Here is a 27,272-nt window from a genome sequence, read left to right as displayed (position 1 = left end):
ACCACCAGGAGAGAGATTAAATCTTGCACCCAAATTATTGAATGACATGTATAAGCTTAATTTTATTTATTTATTTTGTTGTCATAAACTTAATATGTGTCCGTGAATAACTAGAGTCACATATAAGTGAAGCACATGTGATATGTGAGTTTTGAAAGAGACACGTGACTGAAGCAAAAAGTTTCATTTCTGGTTGGAAACTGCCTCTTGGATGGAGTAGAATTCTCTCCCTTACTATTATCATCTTCCCTATCCTTCTCTCACATATTGACGTGAACCGTAACCGTTCAAGTATGAGGGAAGAGATAAAAAGAAGAATTAAGAAGGCGTGATTCAATCCAAGTCTGCTTCTTGGCCATGGTTGAATTTTAGTGTGATGTTCATACGGTTCACGTGGTCGTATTACAATTGATTTTATATATGACATGACGTGATAATTTACAAACACACGTTCTACAGCCAATAGTTCGTGGACACGTTGGTCACTTGGTTAAGTTGTGGTTGCGATTGATACGATGTACCACAACACGCAACAGGCAACACGCAAAACTCAACGTCGACGATGCAGCCTGAGGACGAAACAAAAGCAAAAATATTGGGGTTGTCTTTTGGGCCGAACAGCCCAACCAACTTGGATTTTGGACATCTGAGCGAGATTACTTGCTCGGACAATATGGATTGGACAAAATTCAGGAGGATCCCTCTTGCGTATTTTGAGCAAAAACTACAAAAATAATTGAAAATAATTTATGCTCCAAAAAATAAGATATATCATAACATACTAAGAAATCTTTCGTTGTTGTAAAATCGACTGTGGGTGCAGTGGAATAAATGAAACAAGACACAAAATTTACGAGGTTCCTCTACAGTCAGTGTGACTGGAGTACGTCCTCGGGGCAGCAGTGGTGCTTTCATTATAATTTGAAATAATAGGAGTACAAAGATAACTCTCTCTATTATCTCCTCTCATCTTCCTCTATTTTCTCTCTTCCTCTTCCTTCTCTCTCTTCCTCTTCCTTCCTTCCTCTCTTTCCTTCCCGTGAACTCCTCACATTCATCTATCTATTCTTCCTTTATATAAACAAAAGAAAGCACTATTCACTTTACAAATTTTCCACAAATGAATAGTGAAAATACTGTGCATAAATAGTAACAAACTATTCATGTGGACCATCCACATAATATTTACAACACTCCCCCTTGGATGGCCACAAGTCTTCGATTGACTCGTTAAAATCTTGATCTGTCTTGGATGCTCCCCCTGATGAGTATCTCCCCCTGATTTCAAATCATTTAGGTTGATCGTTGATTGTTCTGCTTTAGTCTCTTAGTAAGAAGAGTTGCTAAAAGAGTTGCTTTACTTATTGTTAACTTTCCACAGCCTTTTTCTTGAACTGGGTTGTAGGACTTTCTGCTAGACTAGCATCGAAGATCGGAATTTACTCCTTTTATCTGGAGCGGAATTTGATTCAAAAGTGGTGGACACTTGATCTTGAATCGGACTTGTGATTTCTTCAAGGACTTTGGGGCTTGATCTTGAATGAAATTGTACCGTGAAGAGCTTCTTCGACTTTGTCGGGGATGAATCAGCACGTGTTGGTTGCGCTTGTCTCCACATGCTCCAATGTATCATTTTCACTTTCCTTACTTGCTCCCCTTGCTTAAGTAGTATTTTCACTGCTTTCCCCCCCCCATGCATATGTGGCATCTTCTCTTGTAGGATTTGTCCCCTGGTGCAGAAGTGGAATGCAAACCCTTGCATTTGGATGGTTCATCACTTCTTGGTGACTGGAGACCCAACTCCAACCGTTGAAGATGACTACTCGAGAGCAATACTAGGTAAGCAATCAGGAAAGGTTCCAGGCAATCGGTTCCTTACCGGGAGTTTGAGTGGAGGTTCCGACATATTGCTTTCCTTATCCTTGTCTTTGCAGGCAAGAACATGGACAAAGGAAAGGACAGGGAGATTGCATGATATGAGATAATCTTGCTCTGGTCCCTGAAGATATGTGATAATCTTGCTCTGGTGTGACATGTTTGAAGATGTATTCTCGGAGAGGAAGAAAACTGAGTATTTCGAGATGCTATGTTGAAGATGCATTCTCGGAGATGAGGAAGAGCTAGGTATTCTTGCAGTGTTGCGAGTCTGCCTTGTTATGGAGAACAGATGTCGACATATATAGAGATTTCTCAATAGCAAGTGGTGGTGCTGTGCTTTTACTCTTGTCAGCAACTGTGGTGTAAATAGAACAGTAAGATTTACGCGTTTTCAACTTTGTCAGAGATCTTTGACAAAGTTGCACGCGATATCTGAAAAGCTGAGATTACGTCTGAAAAATGCCAACGAATTTTATTCAGGAAAATCTGGCTTTTGAAATTCGGAGAGCGGTGCCTCATCGATCTTTGAACAAGTGGCTCTGCTGCCTCTTCTTTTATAGAGACATCAATTGTGTTCAAGAGTATGCTCAGAAAGTTGCTGCTTGTAGAAATTTCCCCTATCTTGCACCTTTGAAATTTTATTTGACCTCTGTTTTTCCTTCATCATTTCTGAAAAATGACTTGCCCATCTAACATTTGCTTAGATTTGAGTCTTAGGAGTGATACAGACGAGCAGCGTCAGGATAATATATGGCGCCCGTCCTTCTTATCTTCTAATGGTCCTCTTACGGTTGGGGACTCTATGATGAAGAATAACATAACCGCTACTGTGGTAGCTAGGAATCTTCTCACTCCAAGGGATAACAAGATCCTTTCAGAACGGTCTGAAGAGTCGGCCGTTCAAGACTCATTGGCTCTCAGTGTTCAGTGTGCTGGCTCTGTGTCCAATATGGGCCAACGCCTACTTGCTCAAACTCGCCAAGTTGAATCATTGATGGCGGAAGTGGCAAGTCTTAAACAAGAGATCAGAGGGCTTAAGCACGAGAATAGGGTGTTACACGTGCTTGCAAATAGTTACTCTACGAGCATGAAAAGAAAGCTCGTCCAACTGCAGGAATCCGAAAGTCGGATTCAAAGTGATCACCAGAGGTTCGTTGCTAGATTCCGAAAGCAACTGATGCCTTCCCCTTCTGGTGTTTTGCTAAGTACTGGGGTGCCACATGATCAATCTCCAGTGCCTCCCCCTTCTGGGGTACTTCCGAGTACTGAGGCTTCACATGAGCAACCTTTGTGAAGGCTCCATCCTGTTTGTTTGTTTTAACTCATGTGTATGTATATATCTGTAATTTCTTGGAGATATTAATAAATAAGCTTTATTTCATTCAATGTATTGTGCCAAATACAATAAAGCATATACTTCACTAAGATGTGGTACTTCTGGACCAAATATTAATTTATCTTTACCCTCACGAAGATAAATGATTATTCTTAGTGTCTTCATCATATGAGTATTCAACTCATAATCTTCAATCCATATGGTTCTTTTAATATCATAAATATCATGGATAAGATTCGTGTTGGTAGATTGTTCGATCTGCAGCTCGAGACAATAATTCCTTCAACACTTTATAATTTTTCTAGACTCTTCAGGAGTCCCAATTTAATATCATCAACTCTTCAAGAGTTCTAATTTAATGTCATTGACTCTTGCAAGAGATTTTAGTATGTTGCAACAATATCATAATGATAGTACTTACTAAGGCAATTTATATCATCCATTGGTATTGAGTACATATTTTATGTTTTACCCTTCAGAGGCTTACTTCAAGCAATTTGAATCCTTCAAGGGTTTTCTACACTTCATGACACATTTTCCTTTGGAATTTATACAGAGCAATTTGCTCCCATGTATACTTGAGGGATTTACTTATGGAAATATAATGTGGGCGACTCACAACCCTTCGTATATAATTCTCCATTCATATGAACTCGTTTACAACCTTGTGTCATATCATGTAAGTGTATTACACTATATTACAAATGCCCATATATAACCTCCTTGGTTTAACATTCTTTGGCTATTTGTATTGTATTCAAATATATATAGGTTCATTTGCCCACGTTCTTACAAAATTTGTAATGGAATTGCCTTTCTCCATTTTGGCCAATAATTTTTCTTTTGTCGACGAACAAAAGAACGTGACTCAATATTAACACAGCTCATTGATGAATTTAGTAGCTACTTGTAAAAACCAAAATTACCATTGGTTATCATCAATCCGTGATCCCATATTCTCATGTGCATGCGCATGCATAAAAGCTTTTCATTTCTTTGGATATCCATTGCCTCTTCAAGGGCATGACGCTATCTCTTCCAGGATAGTCATAATTGAGAGAATGTGGATCATAACCTCCTCTTGAGTGTTATAGAGCTTGGATTTTAATCTCCACTTCCGGGAGTTGAGTCATTGGAACCTATATGTCTATTATGCTTCATGTATGAGACATCAACATTCCCATGTCTGTGGATTGTCCTATCTGGGACGTGTATCCATGCGGTGACTGTCATGCTTCTGGCATGCAACAGTTATGCTTCGGGAATGCAATAGTTCAGTAGTGCCATATTATTCTTCTTTCGAATAACTGAACCTTTTGAGTCTAAAAATCTGCCATGCTTCAGGCGTGCAACAGATAAATCATTTACTGTCTCATTATTTTATCCAACTGAGACATCAATTCTTGTAGGCACATTTGCAGTAAGTATATATGATTTCATCACTTTCGTTGCATCATTCAATTATTCATATTTCATTTTCTCATTGATTGCTTCGTGAATCAAAATAAGACAAATTCTCTTCGTTCTTCTGGAACGGTCTTTTCTCATCATTCTTTTGGAATGATATTTTCTCATCGTTCTTCTGGAACGATATTATTTTCTCCCCCTAATGGCAGGAAAATTGTCTTATCAAAATGACAGTATGCAAACCATGCGGTAAACATATCCCCAATCAAGAATTCCAAATATTGAATGATAGATGGTATTCAACATCAATGCCTAATCTGCAATGATGCCTCATTTCAGTACGTTGTGGTAGTCTTACAGGCACATAGACAACACAACAAAAAACTCGTAAATGTATAATGTTTAGTTGGTTCCCAAACCCGAGTTGTACTGAGAAGTATTGATGGTTGATAACATATCTCAACCGAATTAATAATGCATCATGTAAAGTTTACATGTCCCCATGTAGAAAATTGGCAATTTCGTTTTCATGAGCAGAGCGCGGGAAATCAATTTCATTCGCTTAATAAAGGCTTCTGCTAAACCATTTTGAGTATGGACATAAGGAACTTCTGGTCCTTATTTAATAGTCTGTAAACTGAGACTCTTATGGCTTTTATTACAATTAAGTTAAGGCACTGCGGCACTTCAAACTAATGGTACTCATCTAGGAACATCATGTCCTGATCTTCAGGATCAATGGACTTCATGCCAGATCCTTTTGTATGATGGAACTTCGGGTCCAATCATTTTATATGATGAGGATCAAGAAACTGCAGGTTCTGATCTGATCAAGGAACTTCAGGTCCTGTATATACTCATAGTAACAAAAGATAAGTACAATAAATAAATTAAAGCAATAGACGGTAATTCCAGCCATAATGAATAAATTGCATTTAAGTAAATAAAGTTTGTGACAAGGGCTTTAATTCAGCACCATCAAAACTTAAAGCAATAGGCGGTAAAACCGTCCATGGTAAATAAATTGCTTTAAAGTAAATAAAGTTTGTGACAAGGGCTTTGATTCAGCACCATTCACATAAATATCAAAGCTTTAAAGCAAAGGGTAATAATTCTACCCACTATAAATAAATTGCTTTAAATAAATAGAACTTGTGACATGGGCTTTAAACCAACACCATGCACATAAATATGCCAAAACAGAAAATACAATGATTAAGTCCTCATGTTTTGCTTTTTCATTTTCTTGGTCTGCCACTTCTTTTGTTTCATCCCTTTTATTTTTATTATTATTTCACAGTTCGAAGTCATTTTGGTTACTCAGTAAATAATAGTAACAATAAGTTCCAATTGGTGTTCCTCCTCCGGTGAGTTTCGAAAAAGTCGAAACGGTTCCCATAAGTTTTGGAGTCAAGAGTGTCTGCAACTTATGAGAAGATCTAACCGTTAGTTTTAATTCAAAATTTAGTATGATATGGATAAGAGGATACCAAACAACTTTCGTGAAGAAACAATTTCGATTTGAGCTATCGAAATGGCGTTTTGGTACTCATAAGGTGGCTGCCCAGTTTTCTGCGGAAATTGGAAACTGATTTGGTATTTCAGACATCTGCCACGATCGCACCGTTAACATTTTCTGAAATTTTGATATGTTGTAGATACTGAGCAGACGAACAACTTTCAAGAAGAAAGTATTTCAATCCGAGGTCCGCAAGTTAGAGTTCCGAGGCTATTTACATGGCTGTCAAATTCTTTACGAATTTTGAGTATGTACTCTTTTGCTTCTGCAAATGATGATATACAGTCATACAACAATATATATAGTTGCTTCAAGTAAATCAATTGTACTGAGATTTGAAGATGAAATGAAAATTGTTTCTTATCTGTGAGATTCCAGCTGAAGGAGGTGAACAGGATTTGTGGCGTTGTGCTTTCCACTGACATGAGAGCTTCTCGTGCTGATAACGTGTTGTAAAATCGACTGTGGGTGCAGTGGAATAAATGAAACAAGACACAAAATTTACGAGGTTCCTCTACAGTCAGTGTGACTGGAGTACGTCCTCGGGGCAGCAGTGGTGCTTTCATTATAATTTGAAATAATAGGAGTACAAAGATAACTCTCTCTATTATCTCCTCTCATCTTCCTCTATTTTCTCTCTTCCTCTTCCTTCTCTCTCTTCCTCTTCCTTCCTTCCTCTCTTTCCTTCCCGTGAACTCCTCACATTCATCTATCTATTCTTCCTTTATATAAACAAAAGAAAGCACTATTCACTTTACAAATTTTCCACAAATGAATAGTGAAAATACTGTGCATAAATAGTAACAAACTATTCATGTGGACCATCCACATAATATTTACAACATTCGTAACTAATATAATTATAATATTATGAGAGTTAGATACAAGGACTTCCACGAAATAGGTATAACACTAAGGCTGTACCGAGAATGACATTGTACCAAAGCTAACACTCACTCCAATTTATAAAAAGTTCAAATGCATAACAATGTGAAATTAATTACTTTTAAATACCGTCAAATATCATTCTTTATCTTGTAAAATCAACGACATGTTCGTTCAAATGTTATGTACCACATTTTATTTTAAATACGTCACATAAAAAGTGCTTCTAATCATAAGCACTTTTTGTTAACTATGTACTCGTTTGGATGCACTCTTAAAATAAATAAAAGCGTTTTTGGTTAAAATATTCTTTAAAAACGCTTTCAGTCATTTTAAAATCACATTCAAATGAAACCTACGCCAAATTCCTATAGGCTCTGGACAAACAGATATTCATCCATAACAATTCCCATTTCACATTTCCGTTGAATCTGCAACCGTTAAAACGTACGGTGTCACATCATTGCTAAACTACCCCATTTCGTCTCCATCTCAACCTCTCCGGTCTTGCTGGTCAACCATTTTTTTTCACTCCAAATCTTGGATTATTCAGTCCTGGGATTATATTATCCGACTCTGTTCCCACTAGATTTTCTTGGTGGAAATGCAGCAAACAGATAGAAGGAAAAAAAAATGAAGAGAAAAAGAGACGAAAATGGTGATCCTTTATCGCGGGACCTTTCTTGCCGAGAAAGTGACAGCTTTTTCTTCAACGGAGATTGTGGAGAAGACAAACCAATCCTCAATCTCAACAACTATTGTGATGGCTTTGCACTGGAAGAAGACCACTTGCAGAACTTAATTCTCAGAGAGATCGAATTTGGGTTCGAGAAAGACGAAGATTTGGTGATTCCCATTTGGGTTTTGAACGCTCGATTGGAATCCATCACATGGGTTCTCCAAGTTAGTCTCTATCTAATCTCAAAAACCCAATTTCTTGTTTTCCAAGTTTCGATCCAAAAAGTTGTTTCGAATGGGAATTTGATTGTGTTCCTGTCATTGGTGTTTCTTGGATTTCAGAGAAGAAGGGCTCTTGGATTTCATCCCAGAACAGCATATCTGTGCATGACATACTTTGATCGGTTCATTTCCCTGAGACAAATCCCTGTAAGATTTAGTTTTCCCCTTTTCGGGCTGTGTCCAAACGATAATGCCAATGTGTTTTGTACATTTGTATTCCATTCGGTGTTTTAAATAGCGATTGTGTAACGACGCGGTTCATGTGTTTGCAGGTTAATAATAAAGAAGCTGTGTTTAGATTACTTTCAGTGGCGTGTCTATCTCTGGCTGCAAAGATGGAGGAGCAGAACATTCCATCACTGTCACAGTACGAAGTCGAAAATCCTCACCTTTTTGAAGTAAAACTGATTCAGAGAATGGAGCTTACGGTGTTGGGAGCACTGGAATGGAAGATGAATATGATTACACCCTTCTCGTTTATCGATTACTTGGTCTCCAAGTTGTGCCAAGAATCTCTATCTGATGTAAAATCCAAGATTGCAGGCCTCCTCCTTTCCATAATCACAGGTATTTCTATTTCTATTTGATCACTTAATTAACTGTGAGTTGATTTAGATGGTTAGTTAATTACGTTTTAATGTTAATGTAGAGATTAATTCAATGCATCAACGACCGTCCGCTGTAGCAGCCGCGGCCACTTTGATGGCATTGGATCAGAAACTAACAAAAGAAGCATTGGAATTAAAGATAAACTCTGTATCAGAACTGAAATTTTTGGAAATTGTGAGTCTTTTTTTTAGCCATTTTATCATTAACTAGTTGATGTTCATGTAGATTAAATGTTGGGACTTGCGGGCCTTTTATGTAGCCTAAAATTAGATTTTGATTGATGGGTTTGATCGATCTTCGGGTTTTTGGCCTTCTTGTTACAGGAAGCTGTGATTTTCTGCTACAATCGAATGCAGGAGAAGGAGCTGAAGAGTTTGAAGGACTGATCGATCCCAGTAAATGTTGTAGATAATTCTTCAGTTCCAGCAGAGAAGTCTGTAAAAACCAATTGATCACTCATGCAGTTTGATTCGAGCCCCATGGGTGGATGTTGTAGAGAATTTTTCAGCTACATCAGATTACATTAGAGAAGAGTAATTCTGTTCTGGTGTAGAAATTTCCATGGTGGAGTGGAGTTACTTTGAGGAAAGAATCTTCAGTTCGGGCGCTCGTTAGGGCAGCAAACACAAGGGGGTGGGAGAGACTTAAATACGGAGGTAGGATGCCTTGTATTGTATGTGCGGTTGAATGGTCACGTCGTCCGTAAGATTTTCTTTGTTTAACACAAAAATTAAATCGAGTACAGATAAACCGAGTTGTATAAATACAATCTAGTTCGAGTATCGTTTGGGCATTTTCAACGAAGGTTGAAAACTTGAAGCCGGTGAAACTGACTGTTAATCTGAGATGCCGAAGCAAAATATGCTCTCGGGAAAACAATGCAGCAAATTAATATGAGAAATGCTAGGATCAATCGCGCACACAAGCCTATGCCCAAGCCCAAACACCTAGCATTCATGTTTGTGGTACTAAATCTAATACCCTTCTATATATAAGTTAATAAATTGATATACAAACACTGATATTCCTAAATTAGAAACCCTAATTCTGTTAATCTGTAACTGTCAAAACGGTTTCACGTCTCTGCATTCACTTTCACTACAAATATATTCAGTCCTATACAGTCTTTGCTGGTCAACCATTTTCTCTCCAAATCTTTGGCTTCAGTACTGGGTTGACTCACTGAGTTCATATCATTTGATTCCATTTCTACTAGCTTTTCCAGAGCTTTCTTGCCAAGAAAGAAACAATGGACGGTGGCAATGACGATGATCCTTTATCGCCGGACCTTTCTTGCCAAGAAAATCCTGAATTTTTGTACGATGAGGTGCCAGTTGAAAACCCAGATGACGGCATCAACAACTTAATCGACATAGAGATCGGATTCGGGTTCCAGAGAGATGAAGCTTTGATCATTCCCAACTGGGTTTTGGAAGTTCGATCGGAATCCATCACATGGGCTCTCAACGTTAGTCTCAAAACTCCAAAACCCCATTTCTTGTTTTCGAAATTTCGATCCATTTGAACTAACGTTTGTGAAGTTTCAGTCGGGAGTTTATTCTGGTGTTTCTTGAAATTCAGAAAACAGCAGCATTTGGGTTTCAATCCTCAACAGTAGTATACTTGTTCGTTACATACTTCGATCGGTTCATTTCTCTGACGTCCATCGCCACGCCTGTAAGATTTTGTTTACATTTTGATTTAATTAGAAATTTTATTAGTATTAATGAATTGATTAATTTTTCTTTTTTCTGCAGATTGTAGAAGAAAGACCTGAAATTAGATTGCTTTCGGTGGCCTGCCTTTCGTTGGCGGCATGGACGGAGAGGATGATGCTCCCACCGCTGTCACAACACGAAGACGGAGATTACTTCTTTGCAACGGGATCTATTGTACAAAAGGCGCATGGGGTGGTGACAGCATTAGGATGGGACATGGATATAATCACACCCTTCGCGTTTCTCGATTACTTGGTCTCCAAGTTATGGCAAGAATTTCCACCAGATGTGAAATTTCAGATTGCAGCACACCTCCGTTCTGTAATGACAGGTATTTCTGTTTTTTACATGGATTAATTGATCACCTAATCAATTAATTTGTTTTTGTTAGTTGATTTAGATGATAATTACGAATTAATTACGTTTGTTCTTGAACATTAGAGATCAATTTAATGCATCATCGGCCGTCTGCCGTAGCAGCTGCCGCCACCTTAATGGCATTGGATCAGAATTTAACTAATGAATCATTGAATGTCAGGATATCGGTTCCTGATTTGAATTTTTTGGAAACTGTGAATTTTTTTGGTTAACTCCGCCTATGTCTTACATGGCCGGTCCCAAGCCCGGATAAAGGAGGAGGGGGAGGGCGTCAGGTAGTCGACAGCCGGCACTCCATGATCACGTCGAATCCTTATGAAAATGAATCCAGAACAAAATCGTGCTAAAGCTAGGGCGTCACCCGTAAGTGGCGCGCTGTGTGGCCCGAGCACAGTGATAAGTGAGCAAGGGTCGCTGTATCCCCATCGGCACCCGGATGCAGTGTTAAATGAGCAAGGGGGTCATAGAAACTTCTTTTCGAACGACTCCACTCAAAGTTGTTTGGGAGCATATGCTCCTATCAACTTTACCCGGGACACACAAAAGAAGTACTTTGATCCTATTAGACGGGGGAGGGTGAAGAAGCTAGGACAGAAGAGTAGAGTTCAAGAGAGCAAAATGCGTTTAGGAACGTGGAATATAGGAACCTTAACGGGAAAATCTATGGAAGTAGTGGAAGTTATGGTGAGGAGAAGGATAAATATTATGTGCCTGCAAGAAACTAAGTGGGTTGGTAGTAAGGCAAAGGATCTAGAAAACTCAGGGTTTAAACTTTGGTATTCGGGCACAAATAGAACGAGAAACGGTGTTGGCATCATCGTGGACAAGACCTTGGTACAAGATGTTGTAGATGTCAAGAGGGTAGGAGATAGAATCATGACAATCAAGATTGTAATAGGACAAGAACTTATCAATGTGATTAGTGCGTACGCACCTCAAGTAGGGTTGGATACGAGTTCGAAGGAGAAATTTTGGGAAGATCTTGGAGACTTGGTGCAAGGAATTGCTCAGATGGAGAAGTTATTTATAGGAGGAGATTTAAATGGACACGTGGGCAGGGAGACAGGCAACTATGGAGGTTTTCATGGTGGCCATGGTTTTGGGGAGAGAAACGAGGATGGGGAAGCTATCTTGGATTTTGCAATGGCATATGATCTCTTCTTAGCCAACACCTTCTTTAAGAAGAGAGAAGAACATGTGATCACCTACAAGAGTGGGTCGTCAAAAACACAAATAGATTTTCTTCTAATGAGGAAAGGGGATCGTATAACTTGTAAGGATTGCAAAGTTATACCAGGAGAGAGCGTGGCTAATCAACATCGCTTGTTGGTGATGGATGTACATATCAAAAGAGTAAGACAAAAAAACAAGACTTGAAAGTGCCCAAGGACTAGATGGTGGAATCTAAAAGAAGAAAAACAAGCCATTTTCAAAGAGAAGGTAATCACCCAATGTGTGTGGGATAGAGAGGGGAAAGCTAGCCAAATGTGGGATTCCATGGCTAGTTGTATCCGAAAAGTAGCAAAAGAGGTATTAGGAGAGTCCAAGGGCTTTGCCCCACACCAAAAGGAATCTTGGTGGTGGAATGAGGAGGTACAAACAAAGGTGAAGGCTAAGAAGGAATGTTGTAAAGCCTTATACAAGGAGAGGACCGATGAAAATGGTGAAAGGTATAGAAAAGCGAAGCAAGAGGCGAAGAAAGCTGTCAGAGAAGCTAAGTTAGCGGCTTACGACGATATGTATAAACGACTAGATACCAAAGAAGGAGAGTTGGATATCTATAAACTATCTAGAGCAAGGGAAAAGAAGACAAGGGACCTAAACCAAGTAAGGTGCATCAAGGATGAGGATGGAAAGGTTCTTGCTACAGAGAACGCGGTTAAAGACAGATGGAGAGGTTATTTTCATAATCTTTTCAATGAAGGACATGAAATGAGTGCTTCTTTAGGGGAGTTGAGTAATTCAGAAGAGTGTAGAAACTACTCTTTTTATCGTCGAATCCGGAAGGAAGAAGTGGTTGTAGCTTTGAAGAAGATGAAGCATAAAAAAGCAATAGGCCCAGACGATATACCAATCGAAGTGTGGAAACTTTTGGGAGAGACAGGTATAACATGGCTCACTGACCTTTTCAATAGGATTTTGAAAACGAAGAAGATGCCAAATGAGTGGCGAACGAGCACTTTGGTGCCTATCTACAAGAATAAGGGCGACGTACAAAATTGCATGAACTATAGGGGTATTAAGCTAATGAGTCATACAATGAAGCTCTGGGAGAGAGTCATTGAGCATAGATTAAGGCAAGAGACACGGGTTTCAGACAACCAATTCGGGTTCATGCCAGGGCGCTCAACCATGGAGGCAATCTATCTCTTACGAAGATTGATGGAAAGATATAGAGATGGGAAAAAGGATTTACACATGGTCTTTATAGATTTGGAAAAAGCGTATGATAGGGTCCCAAGAGACATTCTTTGGAGGATTTTAGAGAAGAAAGGAGTACGAGTAGCATATATCCAAGCTATAAAGGATATGTATGAAGGAGCAAAGACTGCCGTAAGAACTCATGAAGGACAAACCGAAAGCTTTCCCATAACTGTAGGATTACATCAAGGCTCATCCTTAAGTCCTTACCTTTTTGCGTTGGTAATAGATGAGTTAACAGGACATATTCAAGATGATATTCCTTGGTGTATGCTTTTCGCAGACGATATAGTGTTGATAGATGAAACTCAGGAAGGGGTAAATGCAAAGCTTAACCTTTGGAGAGAAGTGTTGGAATCTAAAGGTCTTCGCCTAAGCCGATCAAAGACAGAATATATGGAGTGCAAGTTCAGTGCAAATGGAGGCCAAAACGAGTTAGGGGTGAGGATCGGAGATCAAGAAATACCAAAGAGCGACCGTTTTCGTTACCTAGGATCTATCTTGCAAAAGAACGGAGAATTAGATGGAGATCTCAACCATAGAATACAAGCTGGATGGATGAAGTGGAAGAGTGCATCCGGCGTGTTGTGTGACCGCCGTATGCCACTGAAGCTCAAGGGAAAATTTTATAGGACGGCAATAAGGCCGGCGATGCTGTATGGCACAGAATGTTGGGCGGTGAAACATCAACACGTACACAAAATGGGTGTAGCGGAGATGAGGATGCTTCGTTGGATGTGTGGGCACACGAGAAAGGATAAGATTAGGAATGAGGATATCCGGGGTAAAGTAGGAGTAGCTGAAATTGAAGGAAAGATGAGAGAAAATCGGTTACGGTGGTTTGGACATGTGCAAAGAAGGCCTACTGACGCTCCGATTAGAAGATGCGACTATGGGACAGAGGTTCAGGGCCGAAGGGGTAGAGGAAGACCTAGGAAAACTTTGGAAGAGACTCTAAGAAAAGACTTAGAGTACTTGGATCTAACGAAGGACATGACACAGGATCGAGCACAATGGCGTTCTAAGATTCATATAGCCGATCCCACTCAGTGACTTGGATTTTTCAAGTCTCCAACCGAGAAGTTTTCCTCACTCGGGAAATTAAGGGAACACTACCCCAACCTACATGCTCCACTCAGAAAGCTTCAACATACAAGCTTCAACAAAAGAAAATTCAAAGAACTTAGCGAAGAAGGCTTTGGTGTATTTAACACAATACGTTGAAATGAAGGAAAGCTTATTTATTGATATCCCCGATAAGCTACAAATATGTACATATACATGAGTCAAAATAAACACACAAGAGGGAGCCTTCACAAAGGTTGCTTAGGAGAAGTCTCAGCAGTCGGTAGAGCCCCAGAAAGAGAAGGCACCGGAGGGGGATCATTTGGAGCCTCAGTACTGGACAGAACCCTAGAAGGAGGAGGCATCAGAGGTTGATCATTTGGAGCTTCATTACGCGGTACAGCCCCAGAAGACGAAGGCAATAAATGCCTTTGGAACAAACCCACAAATCTCTGATGATCAAGTAAAACCTGACCATCAGTTTCCTTCATCTGGTCAAGCTTCCTCTTCATGTTTGTAGCATAGTCATGTGCGAGCCGGTGCAACTGTTTATTCTCATGCTTGAGCCCTCTAATCTCCTGTTTGAGACTCATCACTTCAGCCGCCAATGATTCAACTTGGCGGGTTCGAGCAAATAGGCGTTGGGCCATATTAGACACAGAACCTGCACACTGAACACTGAGAGCCAGCGAATCCTTAACAGCTAACTCATCAGACCGTTTGGAAAGTAGTCTGTTATCTTTGGGAGTGAGAAGGTTCCTGGCCACCACCGCAGCGGTCATATCATTCTTCATCACGGAATCCCCAACGGTAAGAGGACCAGTAGGGGAGACGAAGGATGGGCGCCATATGTTGTCTGGAGAAGGCGGGGCTGCCTCTTCAACAAGGTTCAAGTCAAAACGACGGTCGGAGGGGCCAGACATTTTCAAAGGTTTTGAAGAGAGAAGAGGTCGGACAAATCAAGATCTTAGAAGTGCAAGAATGAAGCTTCTACTGGTGGAGATTCAAGTGTGCTTTGGAACTTAATGCCAGCCCCTATAAAAATCTGCACTCGACGGAGCTTCAGAAATCGAAGAGGCGCCTGCTCAGAAATCGAAGAGGGGTTTGCTTTCTCAAAAGCTGGGCTGCTTAGAGATCACGAGGGTTGATCTCAGAAATCGAAGAGGCGTTTGCTTTCTCAAAAGTTGGGCTGCTCAAAGACCACGAAGGCCGATCTCAGAAATCGAAGAGGCGCTCGCTTTCTCAAAAGCTGGGCTCCCCAAGTTGAGCACGTGAAGCTTGCAGCTCCCACTACATCGCTCTGACCAAGAAGGGTAAAAGAATAGCAAAGAAACAGCACTAACAAAGTTTAGACCCATAAATTTTGAAGGTCTAGCTACCATATTATTACCCATAAGGGTAAAGGAACAGTATCACTGCTGGATAATTGGAAAGTCCATGTGTGTCAACCTCTGTGCTTTGTGGCAAGGTAGACTAGCAAACATGCCCAACCTTTACTCACATTCGAGAAAACACTCACAATAAGATTGCTTGCTCCAAAATCGAAGAGGCACCGTCCTCCGAATCTCAAGAGCCAGACTCCCAACATGACTACTTTCTTAAAAATCGAAGAGAGGGTAAAGGAACAGTACCATTGCTGGATAATTGGAAAGTCCCTGTGTGTCAACCTCTGTGCTTTGTGGCAAGGTAGATTAGCAAACATGCCCAACCTTTACTCACATTCGAGAAAACACTCCCAACAAGATTGCTTGCTCCAAAATCGAAGAGGCACCGCCCTCCGAATCTCGAGAGCCAGACTCCCAACATGATTACTTTCTCAAAAATCGAAGAGACACTGCTCCCCGAATCTCGAGAGCCAGACCCCCAGCATGATTGCTTTCTCAAAAATCGATGAGGCATCGTTCTCCGAATCAATCGAAGAGGCGCTCGCTTTCTCAAAAGCTGGGCTGCTCAGAGACCACGAGGGCCGATCTCAAAAATCGAAGAGGCACCTACTTTTCTAGCCTTGTCAGCACCTGTCACACGCACACTCAGCTTTGTAGAAATTATGGGCATTCTGTCGAAGACTTCTGGTGAAGTAGAAAGCACATGAATCTTACTGTTCAATCACCCACTTCCCACACGCAACAATAGCTCATGGGTACCACAGATAACTTTGCCAAAGTTCTCTGCCAAAGTTGAGCACGTGAAGCTTGCAGCTCCCACTACATCGCTCTGACCAAGAAAGGTAAAAGAATAGCAAAGAAACAGCACTGACAAAGTTTGGACACATAAATTTTGAAGGTCTAGCTACCATATTATTACCCACAAGGGTAAAGGAACAGTACTACTGCTGGATAATTGGAAAGTCCCTGTGTGTCAACCTCTATGCTTCGTGGCAAGGTAGACTAGCAAACATGCCCAACCTTTACTCACATTCGAAAAAACACTCCCAACAAGATTGCTTGCTCCAAAATCGAAGAGGCACCGTCCTCCGAATCTCGAGAGCCAGACTCCCAACATGACTACTTTCTCAAAATCGAAGAGAGGGTAAAGGAACAGTACCATTGCTGGATAATTGGAAAGTCCCTGTGTGTCAACCTTTGTGCTTCGTGGCAAGGTAGACTAGCAAACATGCTCAACCTTTACTCACATTCGAGACAACACTCCCAACAAGATTGCTTGCTCCAAAATCGAAGAGGCACCGCCCTCCGAATCTCGAGAGCCAGACTCCCAACATGATTACTTCCTCAAAAATCGAAGAGACACTGCTCTCCGAATCTCGAGAGTCAGACCCCCAGCATGATTGTTTTCTCAAAAATCGAAGAGGCATCGTTCTCCGAATCTCGAGAGCCAGATACCACAGACCATTTTTTCAAAGTGCTCTGACAGAGTTAAAACATGTGAAACTGGCAGCTCCCACTACCGTGCTATGACCGAGCAGGGTAAAGGAATAGCATTACTACTTGTTGTTAGGGAGACTCCTATATATGTCGACCTCCATCCCCAACGGACAGGCAGACCTGCAAAAATGCTCAACCCTTCATCATATCTGAGAGGGCACTCCCAACGAAGCCATTCGAAATATTCAGCTTTCTTTCCCCCCGATAATACCTCTGCAAACAAGCTATACTAGAGCAAGAATATCTCATATCATCAGGGTTAAAAGCAAGAGTATCCCATATCATGTTTTTTCCCTGTCTTTTCTTTTGGCCTTGTTTTTACCTGCAAGACAAGGAGAAAGAGAGCAATCAGTCAGCACTTGGAATCAAGCTTCCAGCCAGGAACTGACTGCCTGGAACCCCTTACCTGATTACTTACCTGGCATTGCTCTCGAGTATTCATCTTCAACATCTTATGTTTCCAGGGAAGATTCCGCATCTGCTTGAGGAACAGATAGGGCAAGTGCGAAGGATACAAGGAAGCATGTGGAGACAAGCGTAACAGCACACGTGCCGATACATCCATTACTCTGTCAAAAGCAAAAGTATCCCATATCAGCACGGTGGAACGTACTCTAGATTTGATGGACTTGTTTTGACCCTCAAATTCTTCAGTCGGCCTTATACTCTGGAGGAAACCAGAAAACCCTCCAGCTCAGTTCAAAAATAATCCTGTGGAAAGTTACTTCTTCAAAAGCAAAAGTATCTCATATCATCTCTTCTCATTTTTCTTCTCTTTATCCTTCATGCTGTTGCAAGATGGGGAGAAGGTGAACAATCAGTCGGAGCTCTGATTGCTTACCTTGTCTGTCACCTCTTTCAGCAGACCCCCTAGCTCGGCGACTTGGATGACTCCTACTACATGGTTTGTATCGCGCTTGACCAAGCCTGAAACTACAAGTAAGCTTCAAGTGAAATTGATACATTACCTTGTGCATCTCCACCAGTTAAAGATACCACCCCTGGATGGAGGAAGAGTACTTCCAGAGAAGATGCCACATCTACCTATGAGACAGATAAGGCAAGTCAAGACGACACCACACTCCGATACTTAGAAGTTTCGTGATTACGAGATCATTCTCCCACAATATTTCCTAATGTCATTTGTACTAAATCATTCACTTGTACTCACTAAAGGAGAGCTTGAACCTATGTACTTGTGTAAACCCTTCACAATTAATGAGAACTCTTCTATTCCGTGGACGTAGCCAATCTGGGTGAACCACCTACATCTTGTGTTTGCTTTCCTATCTCTATCCATTTATATACTTATCCACACTAATGACCGGAGCAATCTAGCGAAGATCACAAAAAGCGACCGTTTTCGCTACCTAGGATCTATCTTGCAAGAGAACAGAGAATTAGATGGAGATCTCAACCATAGAATACGAGCTGGATGGAAAGAGTGCATCCGGCGTGTTGTGTGACCGTCGTAGGCCACTGAAGCTCAAGGGAAAATTTTATAGGACGGCAATAAGGCCAGCGATGTTGTATGGCACAGAATGTTGGGTGGTGAAGCATCAACACGTACACAAAATGGGTGTAGCGGAGATGAGGATGCTTCGTGGGATGTGTGGGCACACGAGAAAGGATAAGATTGGGAATGAGGATATCCGAGGTAAAGTAGGAGTAGCCGAAATTGTAGGAAAGATGAGAGAAAATCGGCTCCGGTGATTTGGACATGTGCAAAGAAAGCCGACTGACGCTCCGGTTCGAAGATGTGACTACGGGACAGAGGTTCAGGGCCGAAGGGGTAGAGGAAGACCTAGGAAAACTTTGGAAGAGACTCTAAGAAAAGACTTAGAGTACTTGGATCTAACGGAGGACATGACACAAAACCGAGCGCAATGGCGTTCTAGGATTCATATAGCCGACCCCACTTAGTGGGAAAAGGCTTTGTTGTTGTTGTTGTTGTTGTGAATTTTTTTGGTTCGTTAATTAATCTCATTAGTTGGTTAATCAAATGGATTAAAGACTGGATTTTGCTTAATGGGTTGATTAATCTTGGACTTGTTGGCCCTTGTGTTGCAGGACGCTGTGTTTTTCTTGTACCATCTAATGCAGGAGCGGTTAGGTGGTTGAAAGTAAATAACCCAAAAGGTGCAGTAAATGTTGTAGAAAATTCTTCAGTTACAGCAGAGAAGTGATTCTGTTGATAAATAGTAAATAGTAAATGGGAAAGAGAAGAGATGAGGTGCCTTGGTGAGATTTCATGCGTTTGTGTTGCATGTTGGCCATCAAAATTCAAGAGAGTTTTGGTAAAGATTTGATTTGTTTGAATGTTTAGGGTATGTTTTTCTAGGCGGGCCCTACTATGTTCTTCCTTATAAGCATTTTGGTTGGTTGGCTGTGTAGTGCTGAGGTGTCAGCAAACCCAAGACATTGTGGGATCAATAGGTTTTTCTATGCTAATCATATTTTGACAAAGTTAATTAATGGTTACTTTTTAATCACGACGAGATGGTCCAATAGTTGGGAATGAGTTCCAGACCCATATTCATCGGCACATCCTAAGTTACAATCTTAACACAAGTGAATTGCACGGTGATGGTTAGGAGGAGGCTAAAATGCTTTTGAGTCTTCTCGACCTCTGGAATGGTAGACTGCCGTGATAAAACCATCAACTGGTCTCCTTTTTATTAAAAATAAAATAAAAAATTAATTGTTCCTTTTCTAATTAATCAAACTTTGAAATTTAGATCGAATACAAATATCCTCGTATGATGTCATTTTCACACAAAACTATGTATGTAACCGGAGTGTATTCTCACATTAATATCATTATATCACGTGACGCCTCCGTTCAGTGTCATTTAGCCTTGAATTTGCTAGCTGTTCGACTTTACAGAATCGAAAGAATGATCTTTGAAATGATGCCATAACAAAACCTCCATCGGTAGGCAAGCGTAGAAGTACCTATTCAAGTTCCCAGCCGATCTCCTGTCTCGCTTACACGGGGATGAATTTCAGAGCTGCTGACACCGGCATGCCAAGGAACCCAAGCGCAACGCTAACAAACCATTGCTTCAAACTTAGAGGATATGTGCTTGCGAATGTACCCAGGAACTCGATGATTATGATTTGAAAGATAACAGTGGCAGAGAGGACAGACACGAAAACGTAGTTCTGCGTTATGCCCTTGAAGACGTTTATCTTCTCCATTTCCCTCGAGCTGATCTCATTGAAAACCTGAAGAAGGAAACAGCGTACGAGGGTGAGTGGTCTTTCCTGAATTCGAATTCTACTGTTTCAAATACTCCGATTCATGGACTAACGCAATACGAGTAAATCAATCCCCCGATAATTCATAATTACCTGACAAAACACAAATGAGTTGAAGATAAGGGTGTTCAAGATCAAATCAGAGTCTGGGCCGACAACATGGAAAGCTTCTTTTCCTCTGGTCTGTAGAAACCATAATATCACAAACTGATACAGGGACTGCCCGAGGATATTCCTCCACATCACATTAGTGATGAAGTTTCCTGTCCTACCAACTGGTGTTCTCTTCATCAAATCATCATTAGGCGGCTCAGTGGCTAATGCAAGGGCTCCTAGAGTGTCCATGATCATGTTGACCCAGAGAAGCTGTACAGCAGTAAGCGGTGTATTTCCTATGTGCGTTATCAACCCCAAACCAAAAAGTGAGCCACAATATTGTCATGAGAAAGAAAAAGAAACTTAAATAAGAAAGAAAATGTCAGTGTGCTTACCGGTTAAACAGGCAGAAGAAAAGTTGACAATAAGTGCAACCACATTAACCGTTAACTGGAACTGAACAAATTTCTGTATGTTCAAGTACACTGAACGTCCCCATTTGGCGACAGTCACAATTGTAGAGAAGTTATCATCCAGAATTATCACATCAGCACTTTCTTTTGCTACCTGAGATGATTAGCATGCGCTTAATTATCTTAATATCAAAAAGGTTCAACACATGAGAAGAAGAGAGTAAACGACCCGTCCTTGGGCAAAGGAATCACTTCTTTCTTGTATTATCCATATTTAACCTAATATGATTTAGTCTCTTACCACCACCACCACTTTCCAACCCAACCTTTTTGCAGCCTTCTGATACCTCAATTTAGTAATAAGCTCATCAATCAAAATAGTGATGGAACTTTTCTCTAAAAACTACCTACGAAGTAAAAGAGTTGTCTGTCTTTAGCATGTTATATCTATAAAAAAAGGAAAATCATCTGTGAAAATGTGTGACTTTATGATTTGAGAGAGTGAGAGAGAGGCTTTTATTAGGACACAAAAAGGAGCAACATCATGGTAAATACCTCAGTTCCAGCAATGCCCATTGCAAGCCCTATATCAGCTTCATGAAGTGCTGGAGCATCGTTTGTACCATCACCTGTCACGGCAACAACTTCTTGAAAAGTGGTCCTTAGGTGCCTTACTAGGGTATGCTTATCCATTGGTGAAGATCGAGCCATAACCTGATCACATGATAATAAATTAACTAAATGTTTCTGTAACAGCTCACTGGCGGTATTTTTGAAATTTTGATTACATGTTTCCGTGTAAGTGTCTTTCCAGAAAAATAAGACCGTACCTGAAGTTCTGGAATAATTTTTTGCAATTCCTCCTCACTCTTCTCACGAAATTCTGGGCCTTCAATTGCCAAACCCACATCGGTCAAAATTCCACATTCTATTGCAATTGCTTTTGCAGTGTTTATGTTGTCTCCAGTAACCATTCTGACTGTAATACCAGCAGACCTACAAATTGCAACGGACTCCTTGACACCAGGACGAACTGGATCTTTGATACCCACAATGCCTATACAGGTGTACCCTGAGGCGGGAATAGGACTTTCAGCTGAGAACTCATTGCCAACCTCCATGTATGCAAGGCAGAGAGTTCTAAGGGCTTCACTAGCAAAACGTTTAATGATGCCACTGAAAAGATCAATGGATGCTTTATCGAGTGGAACAACCTCGCCATCTGGGCCCATGAATTTGTCACATGCAGCTAATATTATCTCAGAAGCACCTTTAGTGTGCACCCGGAAGCCACCTTCAGGAAGCTCTAGAACAACACCCATTCGCTTCTTATGAGAATTGAAGGGCTCAATTTTAACAACTTTTGATGCTTCCCGTTCTGCCTTGCAATCACCGCCAAGCAACATCCCAAATTCCAAAATTGCAGTCTCAGTGGGTGTTCCAAGTAACTCAATCTTGCCATCTTTGTTTTTAACAACTTCTCCTCCAGTGTTGTTAAAAATAGATTGAAGTATGAGTCTCAAACCAGCGCCAGGAACTATGGAGGCCAAGTTAGAAGCTTCCTCAGAGGTTCCCACATCTCTGATTTTCCCACAAATGCAAGCTTTCACAACAGTCATGTGGTTAGTTGTTAGTGTCCCAGTCTTGTCACTGCAGATAGTTGTGGCTGATCCCATTGTCTCACAAGCGGCCAAATGCCTGACTAGTGCCTTATCGTTCATCATCTTCTTCATGGCAAAAGCAAGACTCAATGTCACAGCCAAAGGCAAACCTTCGGGAACAGCAACAACTACAATTGTAACAGCTATAGCAAAATATTCCAAGATTTCCAATGCGTCATCTCCAGACCAGATCAAGTGGGATCCTTCTTGAAGCTTGCGGCTGAACAATCCTTGAACCAACACAGAAAATGTCACAACAGCAAAAAACAGGCCTATTTTCCCAATGATGCTTGCCACACCATTTAGTTTGACCTGCAAGGGGGTTTCGTCATCTCCTCCTTCACTGAGAGTAGCCATCAGTTTACCCCACTGGGTTCTCATTCCAACCGTAGTTACAAGCATCTTGCATGATCCATCTTGAACTTTAGTTCCAGACAGGAGAAAAGGATGATCAGAATTGACTTTAACCGGTTCACTCTCTCCAGTTAAACTGGATTCATTTATCAGCACAGAAAACCCAGAAACAAAAAGTCCATCAGCTGGGACCAGATCTCCAATAGAAACATGAACAATGTCACCAGGAAGTAGTTCATATATGGACAGCTTCTGTCTGAATCCATCTCTAGTAGCCTGAACTGTAATTTTTTTCTTCTCCTTCTCCAAGTCCTTGAACTGCAGGGATTGCTTATAATCACTAGTTGCAGTGACAAATACAACAAGCAAAATGCTCGCAACAATTCCAAGTCCATCGTGGGCACCCTTTGGCCAACCTTCTGTCATTATCCCAACAAGCAGAGATACAAGGGCACAAAATGCAAGTATCATGAGGGTAGTGTCTTGAAGGGCTTCCCACACATAAACAAGAAATCCACGGGATGGTTTTTCAGCAAATTTATTAACTCCATATATTTCTTTTCTCTTATGCAGCATTTTCTCAGAAGTAGAAATTCCATTGATACTTGATGTTCCAAGCTTGTCTGTGATAGTCTCCACACCACCATGACTTTTCAGCTTTTTCACATCACGGCCTTCAACAATCGATCCAACCTCATCAGCACAAATTTGAAACCCCGCAGCTTTGACTTCCTCAGGTACGGTATAATCACTGGGCAAACTTAAGCCTGCACACATTGAAGGTTGAAAACCAAATAAACATACAAAACAGATAGAAATATTGTTTTTAAATTTACAGTATAACCAACTTCAGGACTGAGTACGTTAAGATTCTAACCATGGATAAACTGAAGCGCAGCTTGTGAAACCAAAACTGCAACTCTAAACTTCTCCTGTTATTTCCACCGAAGAAGAACAAAGGACAACACAGTGAGAAATAAAACTTTTCTTTTACAAGACATCAAAAGATATATTTTCTACATAAAATATGCTCATGAATATAAACGTTTACTAGTTACGACCCCCATTAAGTACAACGGATATCTGCCCAATTTCTGTTTAAGGAAGACGGTAGACCTTAATTCCATAGTACAGCAACTACGGTTCACCATACATGGTTCAGAAAGCTGTTAAATCCTTTTACGCATTATCGTAGTATTACATTCCATATCCCATTAATCAAACCCAGATACATGTATTTACTTGGTCAGTGTTTTCTTTTCGACATTCCGCAAGATGAGACAATACAAAATGGCAATTTCAAGCTGCAATGGATCTGCGAACAGCATGGCTAATTCACCATGCACCAGAAACAAGTAATCTCAAATTTCAGACAACACTGAGTCCAGAATTTTTCCCTCCCTTGGGTAAACCTATCATCGAAATATTTTCGAATACGGAGATGTGATTTTCCTGGCAATTAAAGCATCTCCTCAGGATCTGCCCCAACTTTCTATATACATTACACTTGTTAAAGCATGTAAACCAGCTGAAGTGTAAATCCACAAGCACGCAGGAAAGGAACACTAATTAATTATAATTACAGATTAACTGTCCAAATTATAAGATTAGATCTATTGTAGCACTAGGATCAAAGGCAACTAACAACAAACAAAAAACACTAAAAAATTCCAAAAATGAAAATTTTCTCAGGAACCAAACAGGACATAAGAAAAAAGATAGAAAAATAAACAAAAAGAGGAGCCGATTTATACATGATTGGAGCGTCGAATGGCCTCGGCCTCAAACCGCTTGGAGAAATTAGCAGTGAATCTGAACCTCCGTTTCCGATTCTTCACAAATCCACAGAGCCTCCTCCATCTCTGAAGCGCCTCCTCCGACGAGTTCTTCGCCTTCACATCGAAGTTCTCGTTCAAATAGTTCTCCATCTCACCTTCGCAGCTTCACCGCAAACAAGAAACACCGAGCCTTTATACACACAAAGGCGACCCTAGCCTTTACTCATTCAAGCTCACCAGCAAAGCTTCAAACGCAAGCTGAACCAAAAGTGCCTTCTACCAACAGCACCTGGAATCGCTTTTTCTTTTCGGCTTTTTATCTCTGACGTGCAATAATTTTGAGCCGTACAAGAGAAGAATAGGACCGGATTTGACCCCTACAGAATCTGACTTGTTCTTCTCTTCCAAATCTCTCTCTCTCTCTCTCTCTCTCTCTCTCTCTCTCTCTTAGTGTTATTACAGCTTGTCTATGGCGGTTGGCGGAAAGCTGAAGACGGAGAGAGATTGAGCGTTGACTCTCTGTGTAGAAACCGTGCAGCTCTCTCGCCTCAAACGATTCAGTAACTCCGCTCAATTTCTTGGACGAAACGTTTTAACGTTTCAACGACCATTACGCTATGGAGTGGTAGTAATTGAGGAAGACTGCTTACATGAAACCGTTTTCATCATATGTCAATTCATTAGTTCGTTGATATGCGAATAAAAATTTACATAACACTATATTATTGAAGAATAATGTTAGAAAGGTTAAACTTTTAAATTAACTTTGTAAATGTTAAATTATTACTTTCACATTGATATATCTTATATTTTATTAGTCACGCATTATTTAACAAAGATACCATATAGTTATTATCCAATTCTTACACGAATGTTAATTTTCAATTACTAAAATTTATGGTGCATTTGTTGTACCGGACTGTCTCGGACTAAACTAGTTTCAGGGACTAAATTAGACTGACTAAGCTGGACTGATTTAGTGAAGTGTTTGATGAAACGTCAGACTAAGAAGCAGGACTGCAATATTATATTTATTTTATATTAAATTAATATATATAATTAATATTTTATTATATATTAATATTTTACTATTACTTTATCTTTTTCCTTCTCCCTCTTACCTCTTTTCCCGTCAAACCCCACCTCTCCATCACGTGTCAAGCCTCTCTTCCTTCTCCCTCTACCTCTTTTCCTGTCAAACCCCACCTCTGCTTCTCATGAATCACAAAACATAAGGTCCAAATTTTACAAGTTTCTCACATATCACAAAATTCAAATACCAAATTTCATAACTTTCTACTAAATTTCACAAGTTTCTCAGCTTCTTCCCCACCACCGACGAAAACCCCAATTGGTACTTGGGCATTTGGTACACTTTCGGTCCCGACTTTTGTCTGGGTCGTGCACGAACACGGAGATCGACGACAAGCTTCTAGTGATGGTTGTCTGGTGATTGCAACCATGACGATTTTGCTGAGAAAGAGAGTGAATTGAACAAAGAAGAAAGGAAGGGAATCAATGGATTGTTTTTCAGTTTTTGTTTGAGGTCTGGGTTTAGGCTTTTGGGCGGGATAGTGAAGACCCAGGGGAGTGGGCGAAGGTGCGAATCAGAAGGGAGAGGGCGAAGGAGAAGGGAGACGACGAGGGATCAGCGGTGGGGGAGAGAACGGGACTAGCAGTCCGCTTGAAATCGAGGGGTCTCCTTAAGAAAGTTTAGTGAAACATTCAGTCGGGGCGAGTCCCCTTTAGTCCCATTAAACCTAATCCTTGTCCAGACCAAACAAGGGACTACAATCTAGTCTAGTCCTGTCCTCCTTAATCGGGTCAAACAAACGTCCCCTTAGTCTTACTAATATTATCGTTATTAAAAAAAGATACCATGCAATTATTTTTCCATTTCATTTAAATATTTATCATAGTTGGAGGATGAGTGTGACAAAGTAGTTAAATATATTAAATAAAGATATCTTTGCCGCGTGGTAGAGTTGCCTAGTTTAGGAAAAAGAGAGAGTGGTAAATTTGGGAAATTCCAGGAATTTAATATCTTATCTTATGTTTGGAAGAAAATAAAAAACTCAAAGAACTTGGATCCATTACATGGGTTGCACTACTTTATTAACATATTTTTAACTTAAAAATTAATCAATTATCCTTTTAATTATTTTTATTTCTCATCTATTTTTGTCAATTTTCAATCACCGAATTGAAGAAAATTAATAGGTAAAATTTAACAAAATATGTGAGGTAAAATTTAACAAAATATGTGAAAGACAAAAATAATGTGTGAATAGAAGTATTATTTAAGTAAACCAATAAGTAGGGAGGAAAAAGTGGGGACTGAAATCCCACTGGAAGCTTATCCATGGTCGTTTGTTTGTTGTACACTTATATATGATAAAATGATTTGTAATTTAATTAATTTATAATATTTAAGGAAGAGTGGGTATTTTCATAAAAGAATCGGATATATTTTTGTTCGCCATCCTCACTACCTTACTTGGGAGTGGTGAACATCTCCGTCATGTGGGACCATCGCTTAAGTTAAGAGTGATGATAAAAATATTTTCAAAGAATTTTAAATGCCTGATTGGTTAGTGAAACTTGATTCGCGGGTTTTGGCTATGTGGGCGTGGGTTTCGTTTGATAGGGAC

General features: G+C 40.3%; 2 protein-coding genes across 7 annotated transcripts; one reads left to right on the top strand and one right to left on the bottom strand.

Annotated features, from left to right (window-relative positions):
- The first annotated feature begins 7,462 nt into the window (after window positions 1–7,462).
- On the top strand, window positions 7,463–19,529 carry LOC126603679 (cyclin-D5-1-like). 6 transcript variants are annotated; one of them, XM_050270615.1, is made up of 7 exons: window positions 8,469–8,552; window positions 8,918–9,250; window positions 9,820–10,062; window positions 10,176–10,271; window positions 10,352–10,643; window positions 10,754–10,884; window positions 19,129–19,529. In XM_050270615.1, exons 3-7 carry the CDS (start codon window positions 9,844–9,846, stop codon window positions 19,177–19,179), a joined length of 789 nt encoding a protein of 262 aa, XP_050126572.1. In that variant the 5' UTR covers window positions 8,469–8,552; window positions 8,918–9,250; window positions 9,820–9,843; the 3' UTR covers window positions 19,180–19,529. The 6 variants fall into 6 exon arrangements, with proteins under 6 accessions (XP_050126573.1, XP_050126569.1, XP_050126572.1 ...); XM_050270614.1 differs by having other exon boundaries at window positions 9,811–10,062; XM_050270611.1 differs by having other exon boundaries at window positions 8,918–9,559; window positions 9,811–10,062.
- Window positions 19,530–19,701: 172 nt separating this feature from the next.
- Window positions 19,702–25,275, bottom strand: LOC126603678 (calcium-transporting ATPase 1-like). Its single transcript, XM_050270610.1, has 7 exons — window positions 24,598–25,275; window positions 23,721–23,775; window positions 21,659–23,610; window positions 21,384–21,542; window positions 20,811–20,982; window positions 20,413–20,711; window positions 19,702–20,286 (listed from the first exon to the last, which is right to left on the bottom strand). The coding sequence occupies exons 1-7, from the start codon at window positions 24,769–24,771 to the stop codon at window positions 20,047–20,049; spliced, it is 3,051 nt and encodes a 1,016-aa protein (XP_050126567.1). The 5' UTR covers window positions 24,772–25,275; the 3' UTR covers window positions 19,702–20,046.
- Window positions 25,276–27,272: the final 1,997 nt, after the last annotated feature.

This window comes from Malus sylvestris, chromosome 15 (genome assembly GCF_916048215.2).
Source record: "Malus sylvestris chromosome 15, drMalSylv7.2, whole genome shotgun sequence".
Classification (NCBI taxonomy): domain Eukaryota; kingdom Viridiplantae; phylum Streptophyta; class Magnoliopsida; order Rosales; family Rosaceae; genus Malus; species Malus sylvestris.
This window is presented reverse-complemented; position numbering and strand designations above follow the sequence as displayed.

Excerpts from the sequence above, each read along its gene's own strand:
- LOC126603679 (XM_050270611.1), top strand. The coding sequence starts at position 9,473 with ATGCAGCAAATTAATATGAGAAATGCTAGGATCAATCGCGCACACAAG. Across the intron at positions 10,063-10,175 it reads CCATCACATGGGCTCTCAAC|AAAACAGCAGCATTTGGGTT; the intron begins GTTAGTCTCAAA and ends CTTGAAATTCAG. Across the intron at positions 10,644-10,753 it reads CCTCCGTTCTGTAATGACAG|AGATCAATTTAATGCATCAT; the intron begins GTATTTCTGTTT and ends CTTGAACATTAG.
- LOC126603678 (XM_050270610.1), bottom strand. The coding sequence starts at position 24,771 with ATGGAGAACTATTTGAACGAGAACTTCGATGTGAAGGCGAAGAACTCG. Across the intron at positions 20,983-21,383 it reads TGGGCATTGCTGGAACTGAG|GTAGCAAAAGAAAGTGCTGA; the intron begins GTATTTACCATG and ends TAATCATCTCAG. Across the intron at positions 20,712-20,810 it reads TTCTTCTGCCTGTTTAACCG|GAAATACACCGCTTACTGCT; the intron begins GTAAGCACACTG and ends TAACGCACATAG.